This window comes from Anguilla anguilla, chromosome 18, assembly GCF_013347855.1.
Source record: "Anguilla anguilla isolate fAngAng1 chromosome 18, fAngAng1.pri, whole genome shotgun sequence".
NCBI classification, from domain to species: Eukaryota; Metazoa; Chordata; class Actinopteri; order Anguilliformes; family Anguillidae; genus Anguilla; species Anguilla anguilla.
Window position 1 is genome coordinate 31,252,732 of NC_049218.1, and position 26,889 is coordinate 31,279,620.

At 46.3% G+C, this 26,889-nt stretch overlaps 1 protein-coding gene across 2 annotated transcripts in view; it reads left to right on the forward strand.

Annotated features, from left to right (window-relative positions):
• LOC118217673 (disintegrin and metalloproteinase domain-containing protein 12-like) overlaps positions 1-26,889 on the forward strand; it is a 94,858-nt gene that overhangs the window by 1,391 nt on the left and 66,578 nt on the right. For both annotated transcript variants that reach the window (XM_035399622.1, XM_035399623.1), the window contains exons 2-3: positions 14,943-15,064; positions 18,549-18,622. In XM_035399622.1, the coding sequence (XP_035255513.1) occupies positions 14,943-15,064; positions 18,549-18,622 (196 nt within the window). The remainder of the gene's footprint in view (positions 1-14,942; positions 15,065-18,548; positions 18,623-26,889) is intronic.

Genomic DNA, 26,889 nt, shown 5'->3' on the forward strand with positions numbered 1-26,889 from the left:
GAAACCCTGCTGAAATTTTAACAATTTTAACATTACGATCTCCATTGCGCGCTTACATGTAGGCTATCATGGAAACCAATTATTCGCGTCAAATAAACAGGCTTTGTCAACGATCTCTTGGCAACTATTGGGAAAACTTCATATCGTGTGCCATACGGATAATACTGCGCGATGTAGATATAAACGTATTAAAGTGCTGGAGGCACATGGCTCTTCGGTTCTTTGGCCGATAGATGAGTGTGCACAGAGCTGATAATGGCCAACTGTTTAGGTTTATCCCGATGGTATATCCGTCGGATAAATTGAGAAGCTCCCCGTGGGTCCGTTCTTTCCGCTGATCACTCAGCCGCGTGCGATCCCCGTGCATCCTCTCGCGTCATTCAGCGGACTGGGGCAGAACGTCTGTGCGGAAACGGAATACAGGAACGCAATGGCATTTTGCCACTTATCTCGACAGCCAGTCAGCTCGGGACCATGAAGAGATAACGTTCTGCCTTCTCAAATTGTGGCCACACGAGGGAATATATCTGGGCCTGAATGTAATCAAGCCGCAATAATAACAGACAGAAAGAAGAACACTGACAGATTTAATTAAAATCCAGGCCTCCAACTAACAAAGCATTGAATGCCCCTTACCAGTCAGTTTTTTAGACACATTATTTATTTATTTATTTATTTCAACCCTTAAAATTGCAATTATAGCCCTAACAGCATAAGATTCACTAAGCATTGTTTCCTTAGGCTTCTGTTCTTGGAATTCTATCGCATATAAATGTCACTTATCACTAATGTTTTCCCCTCTCATTAATGGCTTCCATAACTTTGTTTGGAGTAGAAATTGCATGGAAGCCGAATTCATCACGCTTTTAAATGCCTTGCCACAGGCCGTGTTAATGATTGGTTTAGCAAGGCCACAGGAAATGTGTGGTGGCGGTGCTTGGGAGGGAGGCGGCAGGGTGGGGGGGAGGGGGAGGGAAGGGGTGTTGAAAATGAAATGTCACGTGTGTAAAATTTCATGTGTGAAGTGGACATTTTCACACATGAGAAAGAAAATAGGTCACATGAAGTCATGTGACGTTTGCATCTTGACTTTTTCACACGTGAGCTGCAATTTTCACGTGAAAACAAAACGTGGCTCGAAATAGCACCTGTTATCTGGTTTTGTCGTATGGGAGGTCTCGGAGTGCGTGTCACTGGGACAGGCGCTAAAGTGCGTCCCTCTGCGTGTCACTGGGACTAAAGTGCGTCCCTCTGTGTGTCACTGGGACTAAAGTGCGTCCCTCTGTGTGTCACTGGGACTAAAGTGCGTCCCTCTGCGTGTCACTGGGACAGGCGCTAAAGCGCGTCCCTCTGCGTGTCACTGGGACTAAAGTGCGTCCCTCTGCGTGTCACTGGGACTAAAGTGCGTCCCTCTGCGTGTCACTGGGACTAAAGTGCGTCCCTCTGCGTGTCACTGGGACTAAAGTGCGTCCCTCTGCGTGTCACTGGGACTAAAGTGCGTCCCTCTGCGTGTCACTGGGACTAAAGTGCGTCCCTCTGCGTGTCACTGGGACTAAAGTGCGTCCCTCTGCGTGTCACTGGGACTAAAGTGCGTCCCTCTGCGTGTCACTGGGACTAAAGTGCGTCCCTCTGCGTGTCACTGGGACAGGCGCTAAAGTGCGTCCCTCTGCGTGTCACTGGGACAGGCGCTAAAGTGCGTCCCTCTGTGTGTCACTGGGACTAAAGTGCGTCCCTCTGCGTGTCACTGGGACTAAAGTGCGTCTCTCTGCGTGTCACTGGGACTAAAGTGCGTCCCTCTGTGTGTCACTGGGACAGGCGCTAAAGTGCGTCCCTCTGCGTGTCACTGGGACAGGCGCTAAAGTGCGTCTCTCTGCGTGTCACTGGGACTAAAGTGCGTCCCTCTGCGTGTCACTGGGACAGGCGCTAAAGTGCGTCCCTCTGCGTGTCACTGGGACTAAAGTGCGTCCCTCTGCGTGTCACTGGGACTAAAGTGCGTCCCTCTGCGTGTCACTGGGACTAAAGTGCGTCCCTCTGCGTGTCACTGGGACTAAAGTGCGTCCCTCTGCGTGTCACTGGGACTAAAGTGCGTCCCTCTGCGTGTCACTGGGACAGGTGCTAAAGTGCGTCCCTCTGCGGTGCTTTACACTGTTCGGTTGCCTGGCGCTGATGATCCGCGCGATTCCACACAGAAGAACCGCTGTCCTCCCCCCCCGTGTGTCTGCTAACACGCCAGGCTACCTCAGTCTTCTCTGCAGTCTCCTGCCGCAGCCCCAGCCTCTGACAGCCTCCTGGTGAGGTGACAGGGCACCTGGGTTTTCGTGTGTTTCGTGTGGCACAAAACAGCACCAGCACAGATTTCTGTGGCTTCCTAGCGTGTGGACTTCTAGCACGTGGCTTTCTAGTGTGTGGAGTGTTCAGCTAGTTTACCCAAAAACGTACCTGTACTAGAAGTGAAATGGGGTTTTCCTCTCCATGTGGGCGTATAATCTCCATGTCCTGACAAATTTACCTACCTGCTCATGAAAACCTGCCTGCCCCCTCCCACCACCCCCCATTTGTAATCATACTTCCTTCTCTTGCAATCTGCAATCACAACCCCCTACCCCCTCAGGCCGCAATGGCAAACTCTACAGTGCATGCGCAGTTTGAGTTGATAGATCACCCTGAGGGTTAATTTGTCCGAACACTGGTCCAGGGTGCGTTTTGTCCCCGGGGAGTTTAGGTGTGACAGTGAGGTCCTCCCTGCGGTTGTTCCTGACATCCGACTCTTGATCATTCGGAAGCTCTTGAGAGGGCCCATTTGCTGCGGTCCATCAGCTTTTCAGACGAGGCCATTCTGCTGATGTACCCCGAGAAGCAACTTTACTCCCCCTCTCATTGTCCTAAAGGCCTGAAGGCCCGGAGAACAGGGGTGTGCCAAAGACTTTTGAAGGGAAAAGTTCCAGAAACTACCTCAAAAGATGCATGAGTTATACCCCATTTTGTTTAATTTATAATGGGCTCAGGAAAGCCATTTCCAGCTCCTCTGCGAGAAAGAGCGAAACACCTGGACGTGCTCACGCTGTGCCGAGCCGTTAAATTTGACGCGGGCTGGGTGGGGGTCTGCAGGAGATTATCCCGCCAATGCGATGCGTAAAAATAGTTGGGAGAGGCAGGAATTGAAGTCGGGTGAAAATGCACTTTGATGTCAGCGTGGTGTCTGCAGGAGCCCTACTTAATATGACCCAAAGAACTTCGACTAATAAAGAAAGGAAATTGGTAGTTCTGTGGGGCATGATTTCAACTGAAATTGCATCTCCACAAAGCCGTTCCTATTAACAACCGAGGAACTCCGCTGACACCAGGCTAAAAGGTTCGGTGTCAGCAAGATTAAAATGTGCCAGTACACGTTTAAGGCTGTATATTTTGGACAATATTATATATTGTGGAATTTTCTCAAGATGGGTAATGACCTCATATGACTTCATATGAAGAATCCTTTGCATGCAATGAATGCTTGAAGTCTGGGACCCATAGACATCACCAGGTGCTCAGTAATCTCTGTTGATGCTCTGCCAGGCATTGTTTTATCTGTTTTATTTTCAGCATATGAAATGCATGATCAGTTGGACTCAGATCAGGTGTCTGACTTGACCAGTCAATTATTTTCCAGTTTTTGGCTTTAGCTGTATGTTTGGGATTATTGGGCCTCATTCACAAAATTTTTCTTCAATTATTCTTACTTTTGTTCTTAAAAATGTTCCTAACAAAAAGTAATATGGGATTCATGACAAATGTGCAGCCCTTTGTGTTTGTGCATGAGATGATGAATGCTGACAGTTTGTGAATTTTATATGCAATCCTGTTCATGTTATTATCATAAGGAAACAGTCATGAACAAATATATATATAAGAAAAAAAAGATGAATGCCAAAATAGTTGTGGAAATGTTCTTACACACAATTTGCGATCAAATATGAATGTACGCATGTTTTGTGAATGAGGCCCATTGTCTTGCTGTAGGATGAAGTGCTGTCCAATGAGTTTGGAGGCATTTTGTTGAACTTGAGCAGATAAGATGCTTCTGTACCCTTCAGAATTCATTTTGCTGCTACTATCAACAGTTACATAATCAATGAAGACAAGTGAGCCAGTACCTGTGGCAGCCATACGTGCCCAAACCATAACACCCCCCACCCCCCCACCAACACCATGTTTCACAGATGAGGGGGGCTTTGGATCTTGGGCAGTTCCTTTTGGTCTCCACACTTCGCTCTTGCCATCACTCTGAAACAAGTGAATCTTGGTCTGTCCACGAGACCTTTTTTTCTGAACTCCTGTAGGTACTTCTGTAAAACTGTACCCTGGTCAACCTGTTTTTGTGGCTAACTAGTGAGTTATATCTTGCAGTGTAGCCTCTGTAGTTCTGTTCATATTATGCAGTCTTATGCAGACAGTAGTCACTGACACATCCGCACATTCCCCTGGAAGAGTGTTCCTGATCTGTCGGACAGGTCTTTGGGGGTTTTCTTCATTATGTGAGAAGTCTTTGGTCTTCCTGTACAGGTCTTCCTTGGCCTTTCAGGCCCTTTGCAATTACTGAGCTTGCCCAGTGCTCTCTTTTGTATTAATGTTCCAAGCAGTTAATTTTGGTCACCCTTAGGTTTGGTCTATGTCGCTGACTTCTTAAATTTTATTTCTCAGCCAATCCATGACTTTCAATCTAAAATTGTGGAGTACAGAGCCAAATCAAGAAAAAATATGTTTTTGTCCCAAACATTATGGAGCTCACTGTATGTAGCTTGAAGTTGGAATCAAGTACAACTAAAAGTCCTGAAGGCTATTTCAGGCACAGCTTGAATGATTCCATGGTAACTCATTTTGATAGTGTGATAGGTCAGATGCGCTTGATGTCGGCTACATCTAGTTAAAGTTTTTCAAGAATCCCATTGTGTGTTCCAAGTGTAACAGTAGCATCAGCCTGCTTCGTTTTTGATAACTTTGTAAAGTAATAGTAATAATAATTGCAATAATAATTCTAAAAAAAAGGAGGAGGAGAAGAAGAAGAAATTTGGTGGTGCTGCAGTGCAGTACATCTGTGAGGAAGGACGGTTGTTTCACAACATCACAGCTGCACAATAGCACTTCCAGCTGCAAAGTAAATAAATGAAATGATTTTAACGAGCGTAAATGACAAGGGCATGTGGAAAAAGACTGAGACACCGGCTTTTGCAATGCCGATTCCGAGGGACAATTAGTGGCGTTGCTGCTACGGATTCGGGTGCCAAACATGAACAGAATGGGCACTGTGTTGTAGCACATCAGCTGGGCTGGCTCTTGCCAACAGTGCGAGCGTTGGCAGATATTTTAGGGCACATTGCCCGCGTTCTGAAGCAGTGTTACCCCTGACCTCGTATGAACCCTTCTCCTGCGTTTTGAAGCACAGTGTTACCCGTGACCTCATATGAACCCTTCTCCTGTGTTCTGAAGCAGTGTTACCCGTGACCTCGTATGAATCCCCTCTTCTGTGTTCTGAAGCCCACTGTAACCCCTGACCTCATATGAACCTCTCTCCTGTGTTCTGAAGCACAGTGTAACCCCTGACCTCATATGAACCTCTCTCCTGTGTTCTGAAGCACAGTGTGACCCCTGACATCATATGAACCTCTCTCCTGCGTTCTGAAGCACAGTGTGACCCCTGACCTCATATGAACCTCTCTCCTGCGTTCTGAAGCACAGTGTGACCCCTGACCTCATATGAACCTCTCTCCTGCGTTCTGAAGCACAGTGTAACCCCTCACCTCATATGAACCTTTCTCCAGATGGCTGCCTAGTGGATCCCCCTACTGAGCACGTGCAAGCCAAAAAAGGCACGTTCCTTCTGCAGTCTCCATGAACCAAGGGAGGGAGAATCAAATGAGCACATCCGTGGAGTGTACCAAGTCATAATTACATCCTGCAAGGGTGTCTCCACTGGCTCTTTAAGTAGAGCCACAGGGCTTCTGTAGAGCGCACTCAGAGTGAAATGAAATGGCAAAAAAATCATGTCTCTGCCCCTAAATTTTGCCTTCATTCTGTCTGGAGACCGTCTGGTAATAACGACAGTCTCGCTGGAGAAAACGTCTCAGTTTTGGTCTATTCCTGCCATTTTCCCCAGCTGTGCGTTTGGACGCGGTAATTGAGATCTCAGAAGGTGTGAGGAAGCTCTGCTCGTTAATCACTCCGAGGGCTGGATCCCAACGTCTGAGTTCTGAAGCTGCCGGAGTGCTTTAGTCAGCTGTGTTAATTATTAAATTTACAATCTCGGCGCCGAACGCGGAATACGGATGTTGTGACAGGTGCGGGTGCTGCACGTGCTGAAGAAGACAAACACATACAGAATGTACAGGCAAGCCAAACATGCGAAAACGCAGATCCGTACAGGCACAAGGACACGGAAGACACACAGTCAAATGCGCAGGCCACACAAACTCAAAGGCATATGGGTGCACAGACAAGCAAAACACACAGGTACATGCACATACGCACACGCACAGGTACACCTACACAGGCTCACGTACCCTGGTTCCCAGGCTCTGCTAACGCATAATGTATCAGCTCCCAAGACAAAGTTAGATTGTGACGTTTATGAACCAGAGAAACTGTTGATTGCCTAACAATCCTTGACCCCCCCCCCCCCCCCCCCCCATGGCTGAGAACACTGCACACACACACTCACACACGCACACACTAGTGATTCCTCACTCAGCTAAGCACTCAGAGATGTGTTTGAGGACTCTGGGAGAGCGTGGCCTCTCTTACAGTCTGTGTCTCGCAGCGACGCATCACATGACCTCCCGCTCAACGCCTCAAGTCGCTGGGATACGCTTCTCCCGCTACCTTGATTAACTGTCTGTTACTGCTACTGTTACCTAGAAGCAGACCCACCACCCCTAAACCTCTGACACAACTACGTGCTTAACACACTTTTTGCTTTATGTACTTTTAGCTTTATGTACTTTTTTGCTTGATGTACTTTTAGCTTTACGGTCTTTTGTTCACCCGTGACTTCGGCTGTACTGAGTCTGGGTACACGCGGGAATAAGGACAGATTGCAGACCAACTGTCCATTTAATAAACTATATTCGTCTCAGTTACAGCATGTCACAGCCAGTACAAAGGGCCGTCACATAGGTGAGATCTGGCTTGCTGCAGGCATGCATTGTTTTAGCTTTGTGTTTGTTCTCCTGCCATCTTATGTTGCATTCACTTTGCCTTTGTGATTTCTTTGTTTTGCAGATGCATGACCATTACCCAATCTTACATTTCACACATGCATATGGACAGTTTTTCTGAAGCAACTCATGCTAAGTTCCTTGCCTAAGAGTACAACAGCAGTGTCCAACCTGGGATTGAAACTTGATTGGGATTGAGCTCTTGTTACAAGACTAGCATTCTAACCATTTCCAAATATCTCAAATCCAGCATGGAGCAACTTATTATATTAATGCCAAGCTCCACAACCAGAGGGAATTAGACAGCCTGGTTCTGGTTATTAGGTCCAGATCAGAGACTGTTCACAAACCCCATTTTATCAGCACAGAGTAACTCCTACATCCACCAGCAGAGGGGGCAGTTCCATGAAAGCTCAATATATCCTCCTCACTATTTATTTATTTATTTATTTATTTATTTATTTATTTATTTATTCATGTTTATTGCAGGTGTTTTTTGTTTTTATTTTTTGTTTTTTTCTCTGTGATTTGATAAATTGTGTGTTAAATGGTCTCTGCTGTGGGAAGAGGAATGTTTTCGACTCTGTATTTAGTTCAGCTGACTCCTTGGAGGACGTGAATGTTTTCGGTTGATGGGAAATCCTGGACTCCCGAGTTGCAGTTTAGTGTACAGTGAAGGGTGTCTGAAATGGGAAGCGTGCCATTGTGTGTCTGTAATAGCTGGATGTCTTTGCTAAGCCCTCCACTTTGGACAGGCAGGCCTCAGGCCAGCTGGCTGCAGCTGCAGGTGACGAAATCCAGCGTGTGACACGATTGAGTGACAGGACTGGGCCTGGTGTCCCCCCCTGTCCGGGGCCAGGTGGAAAGTGGCTTTCAAGCCGACTTTCCGCTAATTTCCCCGTCAAGCTGTCCCGGGACACCCCCCAAAAACTGCTCTCGTCCCCTGGGCTTTGTAGGACCCCCCTGCCAAGTGTTGGCTCAGGTTATTTCTATCTCACCACATCTCCTGTCCCAGGACGCTATCTGTTTGTTTGGCCTCGTTATCGCTAGCGGGAATGTTTGGGATGGAGGGGGGCCAAGATTAACACCCGCTTTTCGAGTTAGCCAAATTACTGCATGTCTGTGAAGCGTTATCCCCATGCAGGTGAGGGGTGGGGGGAGAAGCAATGGGGCAGGGAATGGAGATTGTGGGGGGGTATGACGGGGTGCACCCAGCTGCTCTGTGAAGTTCCAGTAATGACTGTTAGCTCAAACAGGCCTTAGACAGAGTGTGTTGGTAACAACTAACATGACAATGCTGATAGTGATTGGTAGACATTTTATTTGCTCTTGACTCTCTGTGGTAATAGCAGGTATTACTAGAGTATTCTCCAATCACTGTTAGTGTTCTTCAATTAGTTGTTCCCAACATACCCCATGTTTGGTGGAGCTTCTCTCTGTTTTCTACCAGTAAGGTGACATCATAACTTTCTTTTCCCAATTTTATTTTCCCTGCTTCCACATTGCTGGGAAGTTTGTTTCTGGGTTTGAACAGAATCTGGCAGCATTCATTTTTTTAGTAAGTGCTAAGAACACCAAGTTCTTTCCCTCCATTTACCTTCGTTTGGGTAGCTTGGCGATTTCTTTGTAACCAGAGTAAGAATCCATTAGTCCCACAGACCTATGGCACCCTCTCAGAATTGCACAACCGTGTGCTTTTCTGGAATGGAAGCTCGCGTTGAAAGTTGCGGCGATGGAAATGAGTTGTGGCAGCTCATACGTATGCTTGTGGTGGTCCAGGAGGGTTCTCCTCTGATACGTCTTCTTGTATCTCTTTAACGAGTTCTCACAAGGAGAGCGTGGGGTCGGACGTGTGAGGACAGGCGAGGTGTGAAGTCAGTAAAGGTTCAAACGCTGAGCCTTTGGCCCCGGGTTCGTTCAGTGGGGCACCAGCTGGTCAGGGTGCTGGAGGGTTCACAAAGACTCCTTGGGAAGAGCACAAATTTTACATGTAATTATTTATTTAAACAGAGACATTAGCTTGCGCTGTGAAGTGTGCAGTGTGTTTGAGAAATTCCCTTGGATGTGCATTAAAAATGCATTTACTCCACACTGTGGTTGTGCTAACAGTTAACTGCAGAGACTTAAGACAGAGAGGCAAACAAGATTGAAATGCTTTTTTTTAAAGCATATAACCATATTTTGAAAAAAACGTTTTGACTGGGAGTTATAAAATGTCACTGAAATCGTGTTCCTGCCTGAGCTTTTGTCTCCTTCGCAAAAGGACTTATAAAATGCCTCCCTTAATCCTTTCTGATGTCTGGCCCTTCAAATCTTTACTGTCACTCTTGGAGAGGTTTGCGTGCTTTAAATAGGCCTTCATTTGGACAGATTGATAAACTCATTTTAAATGCATCTTATTTTATTTCCATGGCACCACACGCTGCGCCATGTTTGTCGTATATCAGTAAGGAGGATCTGTTTGAACGCAGCGGGCTGGAGACCACATGCATCGTAAGTGTCGAGTGTCAGCCTCCAATAAACACCTTTCTTCTCCACAGGGTAAGTGTGGTCTCGAAAAATATGGCCCGTCAGTGTAGAGTAGTCTCGTTTTAGTGAGTCTCTCTAGAGGGATGTCACAAGAGACCTACAGGCTTGCGTTATGTCTTCTGGGAAAAGAATGCTTTCTTGAAACAGTCTCACCTCTGCTTATATTGGATCTTATCATTTTTCCTTGTGAGACTGGCACTGGAGAAGCCAGTAAGCCTAAAACCTTTGTTGATCATTTTAATTTTCAGTATTTTTTTTTGTTGATAATATTTATTTTCACTCTAAATATGTGTTTTATATATATATATAGATATGGTCCTTCACGTGAACTGTGTAACTGTCTCCTAAGATCTATACGTACTGAGGAAGAAACTGACATTACCATTATATACCAAGAAACATATGCCATGTACCAGTTTGTGGTTATTGACATAAATATTTATGCATGTGAACATTAGGCTTAAGCAGAAGCTATGAAGGCGGTTTATAGTTGGTTGCCCATCTATGCTGTTGTTTTTAAAGTCATATTTTTTAATGCTTAGTGCATTGTTACTGCACATGCCTATGTATATTGATGATTGATGTGAGACGTGATATGGGTGGTATGGCTGCTTAGCTTCAGCAGTTAGCCATGAGATGGGTACAGGGTGGTATGGCTGCTTAGCTTCAGCAGTTAGCCATGAGATGGGTACAGGGTGGTATGGCTGCTTAGCTTCAGCAGTTAGCCATGAGATGGGTACAGGGTGGTATGGCTGCTTAGCTTCAGCAGTTAGCCATGAGATGGGTACAGGGTGGTATGGCTGCTGAGCTTCAGCAGTTAGCCATGAGAAGGGTACAGGGTGGTATGGCTGCTTAGCTTCAGCAGTTAGCCATGAGATGGGTACAGGGTGGTATGGCTGCTTAGCTTCAGCAGTTAGCCATGAGATGGGTACAGGGTGGTATGGCTGCTTAGCTTCAGCAGTTAGCCATGAGATGGGTACAGGGTGGTATGGCTGCTTAGCTTCAGAAGTTAGCCATGAGAAGTGTACAGGGTGGTATGGCTGCTTAGCTTCAGCAGTTAGCCATGAGAAGGGTACAGGGTGGTATGGCTGCTTAGCTTCAGCAGTTAGCCATGAGATGGGTACAGGGTGGTATGGCTGCTTAGCTTCAGCAGTTAGCCATGAGATGGGTACAGGGTGGTATGGCTGCTTAGCTTCAGTAGTTAGCCATGAGAAGGGTACAGGGTGGTATGGCTGCTTAGCTTCAGCAGTTAGCCATGAGAAGTGTACAGGGTGGTATGGCTGCTTAGCTTCAGCAGTTAGCCATGAGAAGTGTACAGGGTGGTATGGCTGCCTAGCTTCAGCAGTTAGCCATGAGAAGTGTACAGAGTGGTATGGCTGCTTAGCTTCAGCAGTTAGCCATGAGAAGGGTACAGGGTGGTATGGCTGCTTAGCTTCAGCAGTTAGCCATGGGAAGTGTACAGGGTGGTATGGCTGCTTAGCTTCAGCAGTTAGCCATGAGAAGTGTACAGGGTGGTATGGCTGCCTAGCTTCAGCAGTTAGCCATGAGAAGTGTACAGAGTGGTATGGCTGCTTAGCTTCAGCAGTTAGCCATGAGAAGGGTACAGGGTGGTATGGCTGCTTAGCTTCAGCAGTTAGCCATGAGAAGTATACAGGGTGGTATGGCTGCTTAGCTTCAGCAGTTAGCCATGAGAAGTGTACAGGGTGGTATGGCTGCTTAGCTTCAGCAGTTTGATGTGAGAAGGGTACAGGGTGGTATGGCTGCTTAGCTTCAGCAGTTAGCCATGAGAAGGGTACAGGGTGGTACGGCTGCTTAGTTTTAGCAGTTAGCCATGAGAAGGGTACAGGGTGGTATGGCTGCTTAGTTTTAGCAGTTAGTCATGAGATGGGTACAGGGTGGTATGGTTGCTGGGCTCAACACCCCTCGTAAGTGCTCTGGGGGGCAGAATCACTCCTCGGGGGCATAATAATTTCTTCTCTGGCTGCAGGCGAGAGTTTAGCCTCTCCTTCCCTCTGGAGAGGCAGTAAGACTCTGAGGGCAGACTTGTAAAATACTTCATGAGTGGGCAGTTCTCGTAATTGACATGGGGCGAAGCCAAGACTGCCCAGAATGAGCATTGGGCTAATGCGTTTTAATCTTTGCTGTAGCACTGCTGGTTCCTCATTAGAATCTGGGGTTTTACATTAAATGGGAGGGGGGGGGGGGGGTGCACCTTTAGCTACAGGCGGCGAGGATGGGTCTATGGATGTCAGACCCAGCCACAAGGTCACAGTGTTGACACAGAACTCTTTTCTTTCCTCAAGAATAAGCTAGAAATAATAGTCATATGTGTTTCATTTGGAAGAATGGAAACAGCTTGTTTTTTATAAGATTAAAGAGAAAAGGAGCACGGACCCAGATCTGGATTGTTTTCAGTATTGACCCACTGATGTGAGATGCACGTCACAGCCTTGTTACAAGCCTCACGATGACGACTGAACCCTTTTCTGAGACTGGTAATGACACCCACCTCCTTTAGAGAAGCCCTTTGATACCAGACTGGCTAATCTGTCAGCAGTGTCAAAAAATAACAAAAATAACCCACAGCTTTTGGAGGTTAAATTCTGTTTGCGCTAATCACAAGTGGGGGAATTCTGTGTGGGTAGCACCAAGCGTGTTTACAGCATAAAATACACAAACTGTTTTGTCTGCTGTTGAGTAAGAGTGCCACTGTCCCAGACAATGGTGATCGCAGGACTTATGCTGGCTCACCATAACTAGGATGGTGGCACTGATTACCCACATGGCTCCGCTTAAAATCAGCACATTTTCCAACCTACTCAAAGGAACTCGTTTTCAGGTCTAGTCGAACCACAGGCTTGCTCTTAACAGGAGAAGCCTATCCCTAGTCCAATACAGGAGCAAAAGTTCAATATTAAAAATCTATATTATTTATTTATTTGCTTGTTGGTTTGTTTGTCTGTTTATAATGGCCGTAGGTAGATGTGTTTTAAAGTGTGTGTGCGTGTGTATGTGATTGTGTGTGTGTGTGTGTGTGTGTGTGCGTGTATGTGTATGTATGTGTGTGTATGTGTGTGAGATAGTGGCACATATATAATGGGTAACTGATAACGCAGAGGGCTGTTCATTGGTAGTAGCCTCAGTGCAGTGCAGACTCTAAGCCGGCTCCAGAGTCCAGCTCTCTAACAGCTTCAGATGTCCCAGACCAGCCCTGCCAGGCGGGTGGATCCCATCCTACCCTAATCCTGCCCCTCCCCCTCCGCTCACTGAGTTCTGTACAGCTATCACTGGATCCCAATCACAGCCTAATCCTCTCCCTATGCTCACTGAGCTCTGTACAGCTATCACTGGATCCCAATCACAGCCTAATCCTCTCCCTATGCTCACTGAGCTCTGTACAGCTATCACTGGATCCCCATCACAGCCTAACCCCCCCCCCCCCCACTGTGATGTGTGGAGTTGGTCTGAGTTATCCTAAGATGTGCTGTGTAGAGTTGGTCTGAGTTATCCTAGGCTGTGCTGTGTAGAGTTGGTCTGAGTTATCCTAGGCTGTGCTGTGTAGAGCTGGTCTGAGTTATCCTAGGCTGTGCTGTGTAGAGCTGGTCTGAGTTATCCTAGGCTGTGCTGTGTAGAGTTGGTCTGAGTTATCCTAGGCTGTGCTGTGTAGAGTTGGTCTGAGTTATCCTAAGCTGTGCTGTGTAGAGTTGGCATTAGCTGTGAGAAGCTGTGGAAAGTGAATGGAATAACAGTGGGATTAAGGGGATTGTGTAGGATGGAGCCCCTCCCTGCTCGTACACTAGATATGAAGAGCAGTGCATGCACAGCTGCATGTCCTTATTCAGGGTGCTGTATTCCATAGGGTGAGATGCACTGAAGTCATCCATATTCCTGAAACCATTTTAGCCTCCGGCATGACACAGAGTCACGCACTGAGAATATATGTACATATACAGACATGCTTTATTTCTCTCTGCACACACACATGTCCACATACAGACACACACAAATATGTACATATACTCATACGCACACACACACACACACACACACACACAAATGCACACGCAGACAAATACAGTTCCGCACACCCACTCACCATACATGTGTGTGCACATACACTCATACATGTGCGTGCACATGCACACACAGACACATACACTCGCGCACACTCACCACACATGCATGGACACACACACACACACACACACTTGATGCATCCTCCTCTTCAGAAAGAGTAAATAAACAGAGGTAATGACTGGTTTCCACTGTTAGATCCAAACAGCATAAATTCAGTTAGCTGATGCTAGCAGAGCTCTGATAAACAAACACTGTTTAGCGAAGGAAGAGCACTTCTGAAAAAAAGTCCTTTCTTTTTCCATCATTAGCCTTCACCAGAGAAAGGCAAAGCGAAAAATAACTTAGTGTTGACATTACTGAGATTACGTGACCTTTGAACCCCTGTGCTGAGGTGCTGAGGTGCTGAGAGCCTGTTTCTGCTGTCACAGACAGGAAGAGAAGGAGTGCCTCACAGGAAACTGTGCGTGCCAAACTAAAGCCTATTATGGCCAATTATTACAGAAGGTCTTATACACACATAGACAAACGTACCTGTGTGTATCCACACACACACTCACCTGCACAAGCACACACACACACACACAAACAAATGCATACAAGCACACACATACATACATACATACAGTTACATGCACACACTGCTTTATTGAATTGTATGTATGTAACTGATAGAATACTCAGGCTTGTCAGTAAGGTAAGGAAATGCATCCAAACCCCACCGCTCCAAATATGATGATGTGTATCCTGATACAGTTCTGTTATTGCCCACTAGAGAAGGATGTGGTATTGGTCAGTCAGTTATTGTGCAATGTACAATCCATCTTCATTTTAACCAATCAGCAGTGCAAATATTTACTGGGCCACCAATCAGAAGTGAACATTCGTTACAGAAGTGACATGCTGCGTCATACATCCAGTTCTCCAGTTTAGAAATGACATGCTTTCCGTCAAAGAGATTTTTTTTGATGATTTTTTAAAATTTCAGTTTATAAATTAGAAAAAAAAGAGAAAGTATACATTTCTATGTGGGTTAATGAATACTTCAGATGCACTTCACAGGCTCTTTAATAATTCAGTGGGCAGTCAGAGTGTCTGAGCCCGGCACTTTGGGTCTTTAATGGCTATTCCTGGTCTGTTCTGCAGGGAAACTCTGGGCCTCAGGAAGGCCACAGAGCACTGGTGCTAACCTGGAGCGCTATGAGACAACGGTACCTTTCCTACTGCACGGAGAAGAGCTCTGGCCTGTCAGCCTCCTCAAATCCATGGTAAATCTTCACTACCTCAATGCTCAAAGCTATCTCTGTGTCCTATTCACAGCACATTACATTACATTGCATTTATTTGGCTGACGCTTTTATCCAAAGCGATGTACAGTAAGTACAAGTCTGATAAGGTGTACTGCTAATTTTGTAACAGTTATTCATAGTTCACACAGTAAACATTACTCTCTGACCTGACCTATGCTGCCTAGAATTAAGTCAAACTAGGAGTCATGACAAGCTACAGCATCAAGATAATGATACAAAGGATACAAAGTACAACATAAGTGCTGGAATTGGGTACATGTAACATGAAGTGGCAAAGGAGGTACTTGTACAACACAGTCTCATCCGTACTCTACTGTTGATTGTTCAGTAAGATGCAGTTCCTCTCTTAAATTATCCCGTTAATAAGTCTAATCACCTCTGTGAGGTCACATCCTCGGGGTTGAATGGAGCTGAATACATTTTTGCTCCTTGAATTCATGTATTACATCATGGCTGTGCTTGCCACTTTGACAGACAGGCTGGAAATTAGTCGGATTACAGAAACAAGTACTTCCCCAGCCTCACGGGCACGTCCAGTCTGTCACGAGCACTTCAGATGGCGTTAGCCGTTCAGGTAGCATTAGCCCTCTCAGTCCGGTGTGAGGGAGCTGCTTCTGCTTCCAGCGCTCCCGCCATGGAGCAAACCCAGTGGGGTTTCAAACGCTAATACTGTGGCCTGAGGTCTGTGGTCATGGTGGGCTAATCCAGGCATATCACTCAGGGGTTTTAGCATTTTTTAATAAAGTATTTTTATTAGAGTTGCTCGCACAAATTGAGTACATTTTCCGCCATTGGTCAGAAAGCCTCCTTGGGCAGGGAGGTGCATTCTGGGCCGGCTGGAGTGGAACTTTTTTGCCAAAATCGAGATCCTCTGAGCAGCGCAGTGTGGAGGGTTGCCAGGTGTTGGGAAAACGGGGCTCAACTGAAACTGGATTTCCAAAACTTGTTACACGGCCCTTTCATGGGTGAGTGAATTTTTCCTGGCTCTGGAGAAAAGGGCGCGACTCACTTTGTGAGGTGCCACTGTTACAGCTGCCCCTTTGAGTGCTGAGCTCTGCTTGGGTGAGATGGGGAGAGGCAAGCCTATCGGTGAACCAGACCAGACCATGGGGCCCATCCACACACTGGAACAGAGCCTTAACAGATACCAGATCATGGGGCCCATCCACACACTGGAACAGTGCCTTAACAGATACCAGACCACGGGGCACATCCACACACTGGAACAGTGCCTTAACAGATACCAAACGATGGGGCCCATCCACACACTGGAACAGAGCCTTAACAGATACCAGACCATGGGGCCCATCCACACACTGGAACAGAGCCTTAACAGATACCAGACCATGGGGCCCATCCACACACTGAAACAGAGCCTTAACAGATACCAAACGATGGGGCCTATCCACACACTGGAACAGTGCCTTAACAGATACCAGACCATGGGGCCCATCCACACACTGGAACAGAGACTTAACAGATACCAGACCATGGGGCCCATCCACACACTGGAACAGTGCCTTAACAGATACCAGACCATGGGGCCCATCCACACACTGGAACAGTGCCTTAACAGATACCAGACCACGGGGCACATCCACACACTGGAACAGAGCCTTAACAGATACCAAACGATGGGGCCTATCCACACACTGGAGCAGAGCCTTAACAGATACCAGATCATGTGGCCCATCCACACACTGGAACAGTGCCTTAACAGATACCAGACCACGGGGCACATCCACACACTGGAACAGAGCCTTAACAGATACCAAACGATGGGGCCCATCCACACACTGGAACAGAGCCTTAACAGATACCAGACCATGGGGCCCATCCACACACTGGAACAGAGCCTTAACAGATACCAGACCATGGGGCCCATCCACACACTGGAACAGTGCCTTAACAGATACCAGACCATGGGGCCCATCCACACACTGGAACAGTGCCTTAACAGATATCAAACCATGGGGCCCATCCACACACTGGAACAGTGCCTTAACAGATACCAGACCATGGGGCCCATCCACACACTGGAGCAGCGGCTAACAGGAGGAGCAGCCCAGATGGCTCTTGACAGCAGACAGCTTTATGCCCCGAGGGCAGCTACAGCAGCAGCGCTCGTCAGAGGCTTCTCTTTCTCCAGGTGTGAGGGAGGCCTGTATTCCCCACTGGAGAGGCTGTGGGAAATGAGTGTGCCTTGAAATTAAGCGTATAAAATTTGAGGGGACACCATGTCAAGGTGAGCTGTTTAGCTCTAAGGGAAATATGAACATTTTAACTGAATTATTTTCCTGGCTTGCGAAACGATGTTCCTGACGTGTAAGGAAATCGGTCCACTGGAGGGTCAGGATGCTCTTGCGTGACCCGATGACCTCACAGGGCCCACCCAGACCGGGAGTGGGGGGGGGGGGGGGTTGGGTAAAGTGACTCAGCGCTGAGTTAAACCCAGACCAGGTCGTCGTCCGGCCCAAATTTGGGTCATAGGACCAGAGCGGACGGAGTGTCTGCCGGCGTTTCGCGCTGCCCTGTCGTCATGACGACGCAGAGGTGGCGGTAAATTCACGCTCGTCTCTCTCTGGGGGTCCCTTCTGTGACTGGCGCCTCCCTCCCAAACAAAGAGCTCTTTTTTTGGGAAACGGTGAGTGTCTGGTCCTAATATTCACTCATAAAAGATACAGCCGGCGTTCCCGAGGGTCAGCGTGTCCCCCCGACGTGTCATAAAATGTCATAAAACAGGACACCCAGCCAGTTAAACCTCCCGCGCCCCGCCCTCACCCTACCACTCCCCGTGAGTTCAACAGGGACACACAACTCTGGAGTGCCGAAAGTGTGGAGCGCGGGCAACACTGATGTCTCTTAGCGCTGAAGTGCAAAGATAATCCTCCGAATGGGGTTTCTCTCTCTAAAAACAGAAGGGCAGCCTGCATCATGAATATTAATTATGCATGACTGGATTTCAATTCTGCAATAATCTAATCTAATGATTCTGCAGAAGTGGGAATCTGCCCACAGTTTAGCAGAACTCAGCGGAACTCTGAAGTCTGTGAATTGAAGGGAGGGGGGAAGACTAGGCATTTTAGAAATCTGATGGGTAGTCAAATACTAAATACTAATAAAACTAATGAAATGAATAATGATAAAATAAGCAATCTGCCTGAACATGCTTGAATTCATCTGTCTGGGTTTACAGAGAATAACTAGGATTCGATCGATGCTTTTACTTTTCACGGTTATTGATGAGACTTTCTTCTTCATAAAAACAGTTTGACTAAATTGTGTTTGTAAAGTTTATAAGATTTTGTGTGTGTGTGTGTGTGTTTTAGAGGGAGTGTGGTGCTGATAAAAGCTTAAAATGTAATTGATGTTTTCTGAATGAAAGAGGAGGCCTTGTTTGGCACTAGTGTCAACGTTACAGTCTCGCTCTTTCTTATTTCAGAGCCACCCCGCTTCAGTGAAGTTGCTAATCTCGGCAGAAGGGGAACAGTTGGTCCTGCTTCTGGAGAAAAATGAGTAAGTGACTCACCCTCGCGCTCAGTACACAGACGCTGGCTCTCAGATGGCCCGCTTTTTGGACCACAAACCGCCTGCACGTGCGGACCCTGGGGGTGCGGCTGGGGGGGTTTGGGGGGGTTTGGGTGGGGGGGGGGGGGTGCAGCCGTGTGCGTGCCCACGCAGGGCTCGTGGGAGAGCCTCGCGATGTCCTCCCGCCCCGCAGACACATACGCTTCGCTGCCGTGGGAAAACGAGACGATGCGCGGAAGCCTCCGGAATCATGTGGAGCGGTGCTGCTGAGCTCTGCCACATTCATGTGAAATCACCAGTGGTGCACTACCTATGCTCTGGGTATTTTACTGTGCAAGAGTGTACTCATTTCAGAAGGGCTTCATTGGCTGAGGTCCAGACTTTTTGCCCCTTTATTATGGAAAGCATGCTTCCACATCCTGGAAAGCATGTCTCAACATATACATTACAGTACATTAAATTCCCTAAAGGGTCTGGCCTTTAGAGTTTCTTTATTAAGTAAAAACAGCTGATTAGGTCCCACCCAATCAGGGGAGTGAATTTCAAAGGGGCGTGTCAAAGTGGGAAATACTCCGCCTCTCGCCAGCAGTCAGAGATTAGACCCTTTGGCCATGGTGGCTATCAGTCGCAGCGCTAACCCTTTTTTTAAAGATATATCAGGTGCAATTTATGCCTCTGGCGAGCTATGTTTGATACAGCTGTGCCAGCTGAATATTACCCAGCATGCCCCTGTGAAATTTCAGTATCTGCACTGCTGTCATTTCAATCACTTACCAGAAAGTGACCTGCAGAATCTATTCTCTGACAGAGTGGGCAAACCAGAAACAAACGAAAAAAGAAAAAATGGGGTGCGGTGGTTTGCTTATAGCCGCATTGAGGCCTGAACCACACGCTGCAAGTGCACCCTCACCAGAAATGACTCTTATTTTGGTGTAATGTGCTCTGCAAGTGCACCCTCACCAGAAATGACTCTTATTTTGGTGTAATGTGCTCTGCAAGTGCGCCCTCACCAGAAATGACTCTTATTTTGGTGTAATGTGCCGCGATTGAGTTTCACAGTGCGGTTGCAGTAATATCCACATGCAGTTAATGCGGCGTTTAGCAGTGACTGAGAGGGACACCGCTTCCTTCTGGCACTTAAGTGACTCGCCTTGCGTGACGGCAAAGTGTTCACAAGGTTTCTTTATTCGGGCTGATCCCGCATGTGAAATAATGTAGAATAAAAGCGTGCCAAAGGAAACAAGCTGCCCGGGTTTGTTGACGGCCAATACGCTGTGTGCAGCGCCCCCCCCCCCCCCCCCCCCCTCGCCCCCCGCCCCGCCCCCCCTCACCCCCCGCCCCGCCCCCCCCCCCCCCCAACGCTGCGGCAGACTGCGCGGGTGGCGGGGGGGCAGCTCGGGCCGCCGCGGCTTCGCGTGAAATCAATAGCGCGAGCTATGCCAGAGATTGATTTGTGTTTCAAGCGCGCAATCTGTGAGCCATTTGCAGTCCTTCGGATAACATTTGGAAAATGATGACAGCTTTGGATCCCAGCTTTCCCCTGTCAGCCTCTCAGAGTTTTCCTGTCTGAAAATATTTCAAAAATAAAAACAACAGTGTGTGTGTGTTTGTGTGTGTGTGTGTGTGTGCGTGCATGTGCATGTGTGTGTCCATTATACTCATTTCGAGTGCTCTAAAAGACAGTGGCCATATTTCGGGACAGGTCCTTCCTTGGCAGTGTGGTCAGTCATAGACTGAGATTGTGACTCTGAGGTGGTGGGGGGTAATTGGCTGTACCCCACCCGGGGGGTAGAGTGGATTTTAGTTCACTGGGTTAGGGTCAGGGGTTTAGGGGTAGGGTTGGTTCCTGTTTCAATAGTTTATCGTTGTTGTGGATTATCGCACCCCAGGCACACTTTAGTTGAAGCTATATGCCTCTCCTCTCCTCTGATTGGCCAAAGCTCTGTTCTTTAGGCCTTTGTCCGAAATGGAGTAAAGTAAGGTAAGTGCCTCTTTTATTGGCTGATAGTGTAGGTAGAAGAAGGTGCAGCTGACAAGTCCAAATTGGGAAGCAAAGTAAATAAGTTGCTTCAAAGAAAAAAAGACAGCTCTGCACAATTGTATAGAAATACAGACGTGCACACTCAACAATGCTTATTGACCTGCACCTCTCCAGTTATCTGCTAGAGATTAGCCTGGGCCGGAGCCTGTTGGGGCAGGAGGATGACAGAGCAATGGCACTTTCAGAATGAAGCATGTTGTGAGCGGGGCTACTCAGTGCATTCTACTAAGCATTCTCCCAGTATTCATTATCCTAAATCACCAGGGCTCATCCAACTTTATTTATCCATTTACTTATTTATTTATTTATTTTATTTTTTATTTTAATTTCAATTTTTGGCATATACATTGCTTGACAAAGGTATGCAGTGGTAGTTGTTGTAGTAGTAATAGTATCAGCAGCAGGAGCAGCACCAGTTGTGGTAAGTGATATGTGAAAGGAAAATCATCAATCAAATGGCTCATTGTGTCCCTTCAATGCTTTATACAATGTATTTGTACAGTGCAAAGGTGTTAAATGAATGTTTACACCCTTGTGCTATACAAATTTAGATATCCCGACATTTATGGGATTTGACATCTGCCATTCTCTGCAGATGTTTGTGCACTAGAAGGTGGTCTCAATCCGGTTATAAATGGGCACAGTTGGAGTGGGAGTGTCCTATAGATCTATGATCCATCTCCCAGTGGGGTTCAGATTTAAGACAGGCATATTATAGACAATCGAGGATAAGCATACAGTCCTGAGTCACAGTTTTTTCCCCTTTAAATTATAATTTTCTGTTCTAATAACATAACATAACATACCATAACATAATGACAAGAACAGGCCATTTAGCCCAACAATGCTTGCCATTTTCCTAACTAAATTAGTGCTCTAATTAGCTGGGCACTCAGAAATTCTGTCTGGCTGCAGTCAGGTCAGGATTATCCTGGAGTTATCCTGGAGGGGGGCGTCTGTCTGAACGGAAGACAAATATCGGGCCATTAAAATGTCCTCCCTGCAGAAAAAAAGAAAAGGATTTAGTGACTCTATAACATTAGGACAATAAAAGGCTGTTTAGACTGAAGATAATGGAGACGGAGGTTATTTAACAGTCTGGGCAAACCAGGGCACTTTTCCTCAGAAGGGGACAGGGATTCTCTGATCCCTGCAGGCGATTGGCTGCTGCCAGTTCTGATCCCGCAGGTGATTGGCTGCTGGCTGCTTGAGTAAGGCCACACGGGCCAGCATCCTCGATGAGCCCCAGTTGTAAAAACACAAGTGAACTGGCAGAGAAGAAAATAATCATGAAATGAAATTAAGAAAATTGAAAATGTAGACGAGGAAGTCTACATCTGCTCAGCAGATGTCAGATATATATTTTTTTAATGGGTAATTGTTTTAGAGACCTGGAAGATCCAGTTTTTGGATGGTTAAGCCTATAATCTATAGACGGTTGTCATCTTTTTAACTGGCGTGCACACAATCTCTCATGCTAATTTTAGCAACAGTCAGAAATTGTACTTTCTGATTGATCTGAACTGAGCCTACAAACAAAATATTTTGATGACACTACTGCAAGGCTACATTAATTAACATTCAGCAATGATTTGCTCATGTTAGTTAACGCTGTGCTGTGCTGCTGTGTGAGCAGACAGTCTATTAGCAGAGTGGGTTTGTAGGGAATGAGGGCCATGTGACAATGCATTTGCTGCGATGTGAAGCTCAGTGTGATTGCTCCTGCTGATACCATGTAGCCCGTTAGCATTTTGTATGTAAACACCAGACCTGGGTCAGATACGTATTTGTTTTGGATTCAAATAGTTATCTGTGCTCTATCGATCTTGCCTGCTGTAATTGAGCCTGCTAATATGACCAGAAGGCGGGGTTTGCACTTTTTGAGAGTATTTCATTGGTTCCAATACAGCAGACAAGATCAGTAAAGCGTAGAGAAGTATTTGAATCCAAAACAAATACGTATTTGACTCAGGTCTGTTAAACACACATTGAGACACACAAGAGTTGATTGAAGGAAGGTGGAGATGTACACCCTCCTGCTTAGAACACTTACACACTCCCAGCTCCAGATGTTTTGGGGGGAGCAGACTCAGAGCTTCGGGGACTTTACCAGGCTTTGCTGGGCCCCTCCTCACCAGACAGGCCAGGAACGTTCTACTTTAGCACTGACAGGACTGCTCCTCTAAGCTTTTCCCATTTCACTGAACAAATACACCCACAGCACACTCCAGAGGACCTCTGTGTTTTGGACCCTGTCAGGGCTCTCCACCTATGGTGACCGAAGCCTGTCGATGAAAGATGTCCATGAGCTGAACAAGCTGAATGGAAAGATTGTTGAACTGCAAGTGGTTTAAAAAACTGAGCCACATTTCTAAGTCTGGCATTTCTAAAACTTAGTGTTGATGCTTTTACCATCTTGCATTTTTTTGCTGATACATGTCTGCGTTTCTCACAGCTTTGTTGGTTTTTCCATAATTCGTTTCTCCGGAAAAGCGGGAAGTTCTTCCCGGTCCGCACTCTGTTACCCAGCAGCAAAGGATTCAGAAGATTCAAACGAGTTTCAGCGTCATGGTTTGCAGGAGCTGTGCTTCCATAACTTTTCAGGACATACATATGAAGATAACCTCCCCCCCCCACACCTCTCTCTCTCTTCTCAGTGAGCTGCGGGAAGGGATGAGGGGATTCCCCTGGGGGGGGGGGGGGATATATTGATATCCCAGGGTAGAGGGAGGAGACCATATTTGAGTAGGACTGTGATTTTAGAGGGAGGAGCAGTTTCTCTTTAAGCTGAAAATCCTCCCCAGTCTGTTGAATGTATCGACTGTAGCAGGATTCAGGTAGAGCCACAGGATAGCACATGACCAGCCTGCCCAGGGAAAACAATGGTATCCACCTTAGCTACCTTTCATGGAGGAAGCTGTAGTTAGTAGTTATATCAGGTGCTGCACCTCACCTGATAAAAGTTCTTTATCAGTTGTGCTTAGGGATGGGCATTTGGATGGTTTTTCATTGGTTACATACATGAGGGAATCTCATGATGGGGGGGGGGGGGGGGGGGTGATGGTTGGGCATACCTCAGTTCATCTTGCACTGTTATTTAATAATTGCATCTGCTATCATTGTGTCAAGAAATGGATTCAAACGCCTGTTTTGTACCTGCCAAATTGCCCTTGTTCTATTTCCTTCTTAATGCTCACTTTTTCCACTGATCTCATTCTATGAATAATTTCAGAATATGATCAACTTTGGGAAGACAAAAGAAAAAATTAGCTGTGATGTTAGAGATGGTGTGATGTCACACACAAAGGAAGACTTTTGATAATTTAGTGTTTATTTCCTCACATCACATTTCTTTGATAAATGAGAAGTATGCAATTGTTGCTGCATTATCACATCACTGCAAAAAAGAAAGAAAGAAAAAACTACATAAAATAGAAATCATGAAGCTTTGATTATGTTTAAGAAACATTCTGACTGGAAACCATAATAGTTTAACTTGGCATCGCAATAGCATTTTTAATGCTACTTCAGTGACATATTTGCAAAGTATTTACAGTAAAGCTTTTTATAGCTCTGTCAGTCAGAAGATATATATTGTGCTGTCAGTTTTTTAAATTCCTTCAAAAAGCCAAGATGCTGTATCTAATAAAAGTCTTGTTCATTCAAGTTTTGACAAATGGTATCCTAAAACTGAGTAGGACTTGGAGGTTATTGCCTGTATCCTTGACAACAGCAACAATATGAAAAACTCTATCACTTTAGAGTCACTAAGCCTGCCGACTGTGTAACAAAGAGTCTAGAAGCAACGTGAAAATAGATGATGAAACTAAAACCGGTAAATCATTAGAATTTATTTTAACGTATTTTTAATAGTATATAGTGATCAGGCAGTCCTTCTGTTGTCACTAATTGAGCTCTAGAGTGATCGTATCCATCCTCACTTGTGCCATAACTGGACAATTTCTATTGAAATGAGACTCCATTGTCATGCTGTGTATCTATTTTCACATCACTCAGTATGTGAACCACATTAGCTGGCTGATAGAGGTTTAATATTTGGGCCTTCGTTTTGACACCCTGACTTCTATTTTGGTCTTTTATCTTCATGTGACCAACCCCTCTCTCCCATTATCTTTAGATGATGCAGAGCAGGCTGGATTTCATTCCCTGACATCAAAGGACATGCACTTCCAGACATACTCGTAGACTAATGCTTTTGCGGTCCTCATACTAAGTGGTAAATGCACACCATGACAATGCAGGCTCATTTCAGTAGAAATTGTACAGTCAAAAGGCTGATTCTTGAGTTCTGCTCCTCTCAGCTCTGTTCTCTGATCGACCATGTGATATGTTACAACTTTCAGCCAGTCATCGTGCTCCTTGGTCTCTTTCAATTATTGAGTTCTCGCTGTGCCTAACACAGGTACAGTGGAATTCTTTGATAGAGGTACTTGCTAAAACACCGGTGGGTAAATTGAACACAATTACCAGAATTTTTTTTAATGCATTTCCGGTCCTAGCATATATCATGATTTTGTAGAATATATAATTACTTTCTCAGCTTGGCTCAAAGCAATTACATCCACTGAATTATTCCTGACTGGGGATGTTGACTCAGAAAGGACTTTAAGTGATCAAAAAGTGCATTATCAAAATGGCAAACTTTTATTCTTCTAGAGTAACTAATTCTGCTTTGAGGCAAATTTAGAGGTAGCATTAGTTTGTAATGAGAGTGTGAGAGAGCAAGGGAGAGAGTGAAAGAATGACAGAGCAAGACAGAGAGAGAGTTAGGGAGAGTTAAGGAGAGAGAGTTAGAGAGAGAGAGAGCAGGCAGAGGTAGGAGTCTGAGGCAGGTGGAGGGGCGATCTGTTCGGCAATGTTTTCACTGTCAGGATAAATTATCAGCCTTGTCCAGTTGGCTTAGCCATAGAGATACAGGACTGGACAGTTAAAAAGCAGCCCTCTGCACGCATGCTGTGATGATGAGCTCCTTAGCAGACTAAACGAACAGCTCTGTCCTGCTCTCGCTGTCCCCGCTGTGCTAAACAGAGATGAGGGCCATGTCTGTCCATGCTTCCCAGCTTCACAGGAAGGCCCAGCAGGTCCTGTCCTCCTGTAAAAGATCTCTGAGACAGGAGCTCCAGGGTTGGGCTCTAGGTTTTGGTTTAGGGTCAGGCTTCAGGGTTGGGCTTTAGGGTTGGGCTTCAAGGTTGGGTTCCAGGGTTGGGCTCTAGAGTTGGGTTTCAGGATTGGGCTATAAGGCTGGGTTCTAGGGTTGGGTTCCAGGGTTGGGCCCCAAGGTTAAGCTCCAGGGTGGGGCTCCAGGGTTGGGCCCCTTGGTTGAGCTCCTGGGTTGGGCCCCTTGGTTGGGCTCTCGGGTTGGGTTCTTGGGTTAGGCTCATGGGTTGTCCAATCAGCCAGTTCAGGAAGTTAATAGGATTGCTCATAGGACATTTTGGCCGTTTTTCAATTTATGAGCTGAATTACATTTAATTTCCCCAACTGGCTGAATTGAAATTAAACTGGCCCCAACATTGAGGGGTTCCCATTCTTTATAAGTCCAATTTCTGTAAATCCCACATAATGTAGCCTAGGATATGTTTCAACATGGAAATTCAGTTATTTTATACGTCAAAACACCTGCGTGAATATTCACCCAGATTTCCGAGTGTGCATCTTGTGCATATTTTATTATACTCCCGTGATATACAAGTGCCATCCGGTTGGCATTGAAAAAATCACACTTTCTGAGTCCTGTCCCTGTCCCTTCTCTCAAGCATTACATTACATTACATTACAGGCATTTGGCAGACGCTCTTATCCAGAGCGACGGCATTCGCCGTCTACTGTAAAATAAAAGCTACCAGAGGTGAAAACCATGACTAAGATTCTAACGTAGGACAGTGGTCACTCTTGACCTCTCCGACCTCTCCGATTTCCAGCTCGTCGTCAGCACAGCGGGGTGTTTGCGGGAAGACCGGAAGGCACAGTCAGCAAAGAGCGGTTTCCTGTGAGGACCGGGTAGTTTCTCCGTAGCCATGGAGAGACCTCACACTAATTCCGGAATTTTCTCTCTCAGGGGCTGTCGCCAGTAATGGTTAGTGCAATCCTCCATTTTTGTACCATGAGACTGTGAACCAGGTGGAGGAGGAGAAATATGTATTTTATTTGTCCTGGGATTGAACCAGTTCCTTAGGCAACTAATTCCATAGTT